This window comes from Babylonia areolata, chromosome 22, assembly GCF_041734735.1.
Source record: "Babylonia areolata isolate BAREFJ2019XMU chromosome 22, ASM4173473v1, whole genome shotgun sequence".
In the NCBI taxonomy this organism is placed as follows: Eukaryota; Metazoa; Mollusca; class Gastropoda; order Neogastropoda; family Buccinidae; genus Babylonia; species Babylonia areolata.
Window position 1 is genome coordinate 33553480 of NC_134897.1, and position 7500 is coordinate 33560979.

The following is a 7500-nucleotide window of genomic DNA, read 5'->3' on the forward strand; positions in this document are numbered from 1 at the left end:
AACCGCGGATCTGGCAAAGCTTCAGACAGAATATATTAATATTGTATTTCTCTTTTTATCACAACAGATTTCTCTGTGTGAAATTCGGGCTGCTCTCCCCGGGGAGAGCGCGTCGCTACACTACAGCGCCACCCATTTTTTTGGTATTTTTTTCCTGCGTGCAGTTTTATTTGTTTTTCCTATCGAAGTGGATTTTTCTACAGAATTTTTACCAAGTACAACCCTTTTGTTGCCGTGGGTTCTTTTACGTGCGCTGTGCATGCTGCACACGGGACCTCGGTTTATCGTCTGATCCGAATGACTAGCGTCCAAACCACCACTCAAGGTCAAGTGGAGGGGGAGAAAATATCGGCGACTGAGCCGTGATTCGAACCAGCGCGCTCAGATTCTCTCGCTTCCTAGGCGGACGCGTTACCTCTAGGCCATCACTCCATAATAAGGAATAAGTGCAACGTGATTTCCATTTTAAGCCGCACTTCTATCTTTGGAAACGGAATTTAGCAGCCGAAAAAAAAAAAACAGCAACAAACAAACAAAAAAAAACTCCGGTAGAATTTTTTTTCAAGTAATAAATCAATGTTCGGAACAATCAGCCAAATCTAAGAAAATGGTCTGGATATTCACAACACTCTGGATAAAATGGAAAAAAAAAATGTGTGGATTTCAGCCTTCCATAGTTATTTCCCCTTCTTCTTTTGATGATGTCATCAGTGACATGACGTCACCATGGGCCTTTAGTCTTACGGGCAATGGTAGTCAAGTGTGGGTTAGTGGCCACTTTGATTACAGGTTATGTGATCCGCATTATTATCTGGTATCGATTCCAGGAGAATTTTCGTCATTTGCGACAACTCTCGCACCCTCTCCCCCTCCCCCAACCCCCCCACAACCCCCCTACTCCCACCCACCCTTCCCCGCTAGCCCTCTTCGAAAAGCGTGCTTTCATGGAGATGGAGAGTAGAGTAGCGTCCCCTGGAATCTTATCACCTGAACCAATCAACTTCAGCCTGCTTCCCGCCAGACTGGCCGAGAGACGAGAATGAGATTTTCTGTCTGAGGGACAAACATCAATTATTGATCAGTCTTTGTGATAATTGTGGAGACGAGCATCAATTATTTTATCACCTTGTGATCGTTATGGAGACATTCATCAAACATTGATCAGTTCGAGTGATCATATTGTTACGGAGAAGACCGACATCAGTTATTTGCTGGTTGCAAATTAATTACCCGTATTCCCATCATCTATTGGACATGGAGTTGATAGCAAATTACCTATATTCCCATTTATTGGACATAAAGCTGCTGGTTGTGAATTACCCGTACTCCCATTTGCAAATTACCTTTACTCCCATTCGCAAATTACCTATACCCCCATTTGCAAATTACCTTTTCTCCCCTTTGCAAATTACCTTTTCTCCCCTTTGCAAATTACCTTTTCTCCCCTTTGCAAATTACCTTTACTCCCAGTTGCAAATTACCTATACCCCCATTTGCAAATTACCTTTTCTCCCCTTTGCAAATTACCTATACTCCCATTTGTAAATTACCTGTACCATTTGCAAATTACCTTTTCTGCCATTTGCAAATTACCTTTTCTCCCATTTGCAAATTACCTATCCCCCATCCTCATTTGCAAATTACCTTTACTTCCCTTTGCAAATTACCTTTACTCCCATTTGAAAATTACATATACCCCCATTTGCAAAATACCTTTACTCCTATTTGCAATTTACCTATACCCCCATTTGCAAATAACACAAACCTCGCCGCTGTGCTGTTTTAACTCGTTTCTTTTACTGCTTCGTGCTGATAAGGACCTTGATCTGGGTATGTACATCGTGTAGGATAGGGACATTGATCTGGGTATGTACATCGTGTAGGATAGGGACATTGATCTGGGTATGTACATCGTGTAGGATAGGGACATTGATCTGGGTATGTACATCGTGTAGGATAGGGACATTGATCTGGGTATGTACATCGTGTAGGATAGGGACATTGATCTGGGTATACACATCGTGTAGGATAGGGACATTGATCTGGGTATACACATCGTGTAGGATAGGGACATTGATCTGGGTATACACATCGTGTAGGATAGGGACCTTGATCTGGGTATGTACATCGTGTAGGATAGGAACCTTGATCTGGGTATGTACATCGTGTAGGATAGGGACATTGATCTGGGTATACACATCGTGTAGGATAGGGACCTTGATCTGGGTATGTACATCGTGTAGGATAGGAACCTTGATCTGGGTATGTACATCGTGTAGGATAGGAACCTTGATCTGGGTATACACATCGTGTAGGATAGGGACCTTGATCTGGGTATGTACATCGTGTAGGATAGGGACATTGATCTGGGTATACACAACGTGTAGGATAGGGACATTGTTCTGGGTATGTACATCGTGTAGGATAGGGACATTGATCTGGGTATACACAACGTGTAGGATAGGGACATTGATCTGGGTATGTACATCGTGTAGGATAGGGACATTGATCTGGGTATGTACATCGTGTAGGATAGGGACCTTGATCTGGGTATGTACATCGTGTAGGATAGGGACATTGATCTGGGTATGTACATCGTGTAGGATAGGGACCTTGATCTGGGTATGTACATCGTGTAGGATAGGGACATTGATCTGGGTATACACATCGTGTAGGATAGGGACATTGATCTGGGTATACACATCGTGTAGGATAGGGACCTTGATCTGGGTATGTACATCGTGTAGGATAGGAACCTTGATCTGGGTATGTACATCGTGTAGGATAGGGACATTGATCTGGGTATGTACATCGTGTAGGATAGGGACCTTGATCTGGGTATGTACATCGTGTAGGATAGGGACCTTGATCTGGGTATGTACATCGTGTAGGATAGGGACCTTGATCTGGGTATACACATCGTGTAGGATAGGAACCTTGATCTGGTGGGCACATACATCGCGCACCGCATGAATGGATCGTTGTTTGGCTCATGTTCTTTTCATTGCCTTGTTCTTGTCTTCCTCTGTGGTTGGATGCAAACCGGCCGTTGTTGACAGGATTTATTATGAATGAATGGCGATGATCATGGAGTGGAGTGATGGCCTAGAGGTAACGCGTCCGCCTAGGAAGCGAGAGAATCTGAGCGCGCTGGTTCGAATCATGGCTCAGCCGCCGATATTTTCTCCCCCTCCACTAGATCTTGAGTGGTGGGCTGGACGCTAGTCATTCGGATCAGACGATAAACCGAGGTCCCGTGTGCAGCATGCACTTAACACACGTAAAAGAACCCACAGCAACAAAGGATTGTTCCTGGCAAAATTCTGTAGAAAAATCCACTTCGATAGGAAAAACAAATAAAGCTGCACGCAGAAAAAAACAACAACAAAATGGGTGGCGCTGTAGTGTAGCGACGCGCTCTCCCTAGGGAGACAGCCCGAATTTCACACAGAGAAATCTGTTGTGATAAAAAGAAATACAAAGACAAATACAAATTACAAATGGGTACTTATATAGCGCCTATCCTCGGTCGGAGACAAAGCTCTTAGCGCTTTACAAAGTCGGGTTCATTTGCACAACAAGCTGCCCGCCCAGGAAGAGCCGACTGACAGCTGCCATTCAAATTTTTGGGCGCTCATCATTCGTTTTCTGTGTCATTCAGTCAGATTTCAGGCACGCACACATACACATTCAGACAGACATGCAACATTTTACGTGTTTGACCGTTGTGTTTGTTTACTCCCCGCCATGTAGGTAGCCGTACTCTATTTTCTGGGGTGTGCATGCTGACATGGAATACAGGATCTTTAACGGGGGTCAGGCACTAAGCAGGTCTGCAGATATGTTGACGACCTCAAAGGAGATCGGTAAAAAAAACCTCCACACTTTACCCACCAGGCGCCGTTACCGAGATTCGACCCCGGGACCCTGGGACTGAACGTCCAGCGCTTTAAGCACTTGGCTATTGGGCCCGTGTTGTATCGCCTTTGACACAAATGATTGTGCAAAGGCATTGTGATGAAATGTGTCATGAAGGCGGAGGGAGAGGGAGTAGAGGGAGGAGGAGGATGTGTGAGAGAGAGGGGGGAGGTGGTGATTTTCTGCTTCAGTTTCCAGGAGGTGTCAGAGCCTGTGAACGAGAGACAAAGAGAGAGACACAGAGACAGAGAGAGAGAGAGACAGAGAGAGAGAGACATAGAGACAGAGAGAGAAACACAAAGAGAGACAGACAAAGAGAGACAGAGAGATAGACAGAGAACGAGAGAGATAGAGACATAGATAGAGAGAGACAGACAGAGACAGATTGAGAGAGACAGAGACAGAGAGAGACAGAGACATAGATAGAGACAGACAGAGACAGAGAGAGATTGAGTGAGACATAGAGAGCGACAGAGACAGAGAGAGACACAGAGAGAGAGACAGAAAAAGAGACAGAGACAGAGACAGACAGACAGACAGAGACAGAGAGCGACAGAGACACAGAGAGACAGAGACAGACAAACAGACAGACAAAGTGTTCTCATCCTTCCTCTTCTTTTCTCCAGCTTCTTCTTCTTCTTCTTCTTCTTCGTTGTCTTCTTCCTCCTTTTTCTAATTCCTCTTTTTTGCTTTCTTTCTGTCTTTCTTTCTTTCTCTCTTTTCATTCCATACTGAGTGGACTATACGTTTCACCCTCTGCCCCCCCCCCCCCCCCCACCACCACCACCACCACCACCATTCAGCCACACAACACGCACCCCGCATTTCACAGCGCAGACCCAGAAAGAGAGCTTCCTATTCCTCCTAGTCTTCCTCTTCCGTCTCTTCTTCTTCTAATTCTTTTTCTCTTTTCTTCTTCTTCTTTTCCTTCTTCTTCTTCTTCTTATCGCCGATTGGGCTTTACGTTTCATGCTCTGGCGGTCCAAGTCTTCTTCTTCTTCTTCTTCTTCTACTTCTTCTTCTTCTTTGTGTGATCGTGCTAGCAAATGAGCAGTAAGTGCGTCTGTATGTTTGTGTGTGTTTGAGTGTGTGGGCGTAAATGTGTACGTATGTCTTTGTTTGCTTGTTTTATAATTTTGTGTGTGTGTGTGTGTGTGTGTGTGTGTGTGTGTGTGTGTGTGTGTGTGTGTGTAAGTACGTACGTACGTACGTACGTACATGGTAATGTACCAATTGTTCTTTCCATCGCTTTGTTACCTTTTTAATGGACTATTCCATTTACTATTCTTATTCGTCGTTCTAATTATTTTATTTTATTTTATTTCATTTCTTTATTTCTATGTTTTGTGTTGTTGTTTATTCTTTTTTATGTTTTGTGTCGTTAAATAGGCAGAATTGTAAAAAGGCCTTTACTGCCCCTAATTCTTTACCCATTAAAGATTCAATCCATCGATCAATCTTCTTCTTCTTCTTCTCTGAGTGGGCTTTACGTTTGATGCTCTGACCGTCCAAGTCTTCTTTTTTTTTCTTTTTTTTTTGTCTGTGCGCTTAGAGTTGACTAAATCCAAATTTTGCGTCTTATAAATATTATTATTAATAGTAGTAGTAGTATTTTTTTATATTTTTTCTTCTTTTTTTTTTTTTTTTTTCTCAAGGCCTGACTATTTGCGGTGGGTTACGCTGCTGGTCAGGCATCTGCTTGGCAGATGTGGTGTAGCGTATGTGGATTTGACCGAACGCAGTGACGCCTCCTTGAGCTACTGATACTGATACTGATACTGATACTTCTTCTTATCGCCGTGTGGGTTTCACGTTTCATGCTCTGACCGTCCAATGACATACTCCTCGTGACGTATTTCACAGCACAGACGGACCTTACAGTACAGTAGTACCTGTGACCGTTCACACAGTGCGCGAATGAATGATGGACATTATTTGTTAATTTCCAGTGGATAAACTACCGAGTCAACCATGTATTTATTCTGTATTGTCCATGTATTCTGTGTGGTTTATTCAGGATTAAAGAGGCTATGCCAGTCTTGAATAAAAGCTAATTTGTGTTTGCACATTTCTTGTCTTTGCTGCTGTGTGCACATGTCAAATGATTGGTATAAGGACAGGCCCGGCGCTTCCTTTTTTTTTTGAGGAAGTGTCTGGGTTTGTTCCAATGTACCTTTTATTTACCTGTGTGCTAGCTGAATCGGTAGCGTAAGCATCACTGACTTGAAGTTGTGTTCCTTGTGTAATGGAGAGAGTTATCACTCTTTACTATTTGTTAATGATGGACAGAGGGTAAGAAACACGCTGACTCAGCAGTCACTGGACACACAGACACACACACAGACAGAAAAACCTGTGTCTACTACATACATAGGTGGAGAGACACTTAGTTCCTGTTGACTTCCGTGTCTGATCCCTCTTCCTCTGCTGCAACCACGCTTTGTTTTGATAGAGAGGAGTACCCCCCGAAAACGGAGTATGGCTGCCTACATGGCAGGGTAAAAAAACAAAGAAACAACAACAAAAACAAAAAAAAACACGGTCATACACGTAAAAGCCCACTCTTGTACATACGAGTGACCGTGGTGGGAGTTGCAGCCCACGAACGAAGAAGAAGCAGAAGGAGTGTGTGTGTCGGGTTGGGGTGTGGGTGGGTGGGGGTAGTTAGGGACGGAGGAATGGGAAGAGAGAGAGAGTGGGGAGGGGGAGGGAGGAAGGGTGGAAGGGGCTTGGTTGGAACGTTGTTGGTGGTGGTGGTGGTGGTGGGGAAGGGGAGATGAGGGATGCCGAGATGATTAGCTGAGACAGACGAGATTGAACTACTGGGTGGATGTCGGAGAGAGACAAGAATAAGGGATGAAACAAAAACGAAAAAAAGCGATTTTTTTTTATTTCAAAGGGATAGTGACGTAAGCATTATTATGTTGTTGATTTTTGTTTGCTTATGGTTTCTTTTTTGTTGTTGTTGTTGTTTTTGTTTTGTTTTGTTTTCTTTCTTTTTTTTCTTTTCTTTTTTGCACCCAGAACTCCGAATAAAGAACAAATCCTTGAATACAGATAGAAAACAAACACATTTACATGGCATAGTTATACGCGAACAGAAAAAGAATATAAGGAATTTCCTTTATCAATAGATACAAAATTCAGATGCACACACACACACACACACACACACACACACACACACACACACACACACACACACGCACGCACACACACACACACACACACAGAGGGGGAGAGAGAGAGGGGGGGGAAGAGAGAGAGGGATTGAGGGGATTAAGAAGGAGGGGTTGGGGAGAAAGAGCGAGGAAGAGACAGACAGCCAAAGAGAGAGGGGGGGAGAGAGGGGGGAGAGAGAGAATGGGGGTAGAGAGACAGAGACAGAGATAAAAGACATCTAGAGGGGAAGTAGAAGACAAGGTAAGCGCTACATAAGTGCACAGTATGATGATGATCATCATCGTCATTATCATTACTATTATCATTAATATGACTATGAATAATGTCATTTTTAACTCACTCAGTACGGCCAGTCCTCTCTTCTCTTCTACACAGACCCCTTGGATGTCCAGTGGGTGT

General features: G+C 43.8%; 1 protein-coding gene across 1 annotated transcript in view; it reads right to left on the reverse strand.

Annotated features, from left to right (window-relative positions):
- Positions 1-2959, reverse strand: part of LOC143297104 (uncharacterized) — a 52164-nt gene extending 49205 nt beyond the window's left edge. Inside the window, exons 1-2 of the mRNA XM_076609277.1 lie at positions 2449-2959; positions 909-1053 (exon numbers count right to left, since the gene is read on the reverse strand). Of these exons, the coding sequence (XP_076465392.1) occupies positions 909-1053; positions 2449-2959 (656 nt within the window). The remainder of the gene's footprint in view (positions 1-908; positions 1054-2448) is intronic.
- Positions 2960-7500: the final 4541 nt, after the last annotated feature.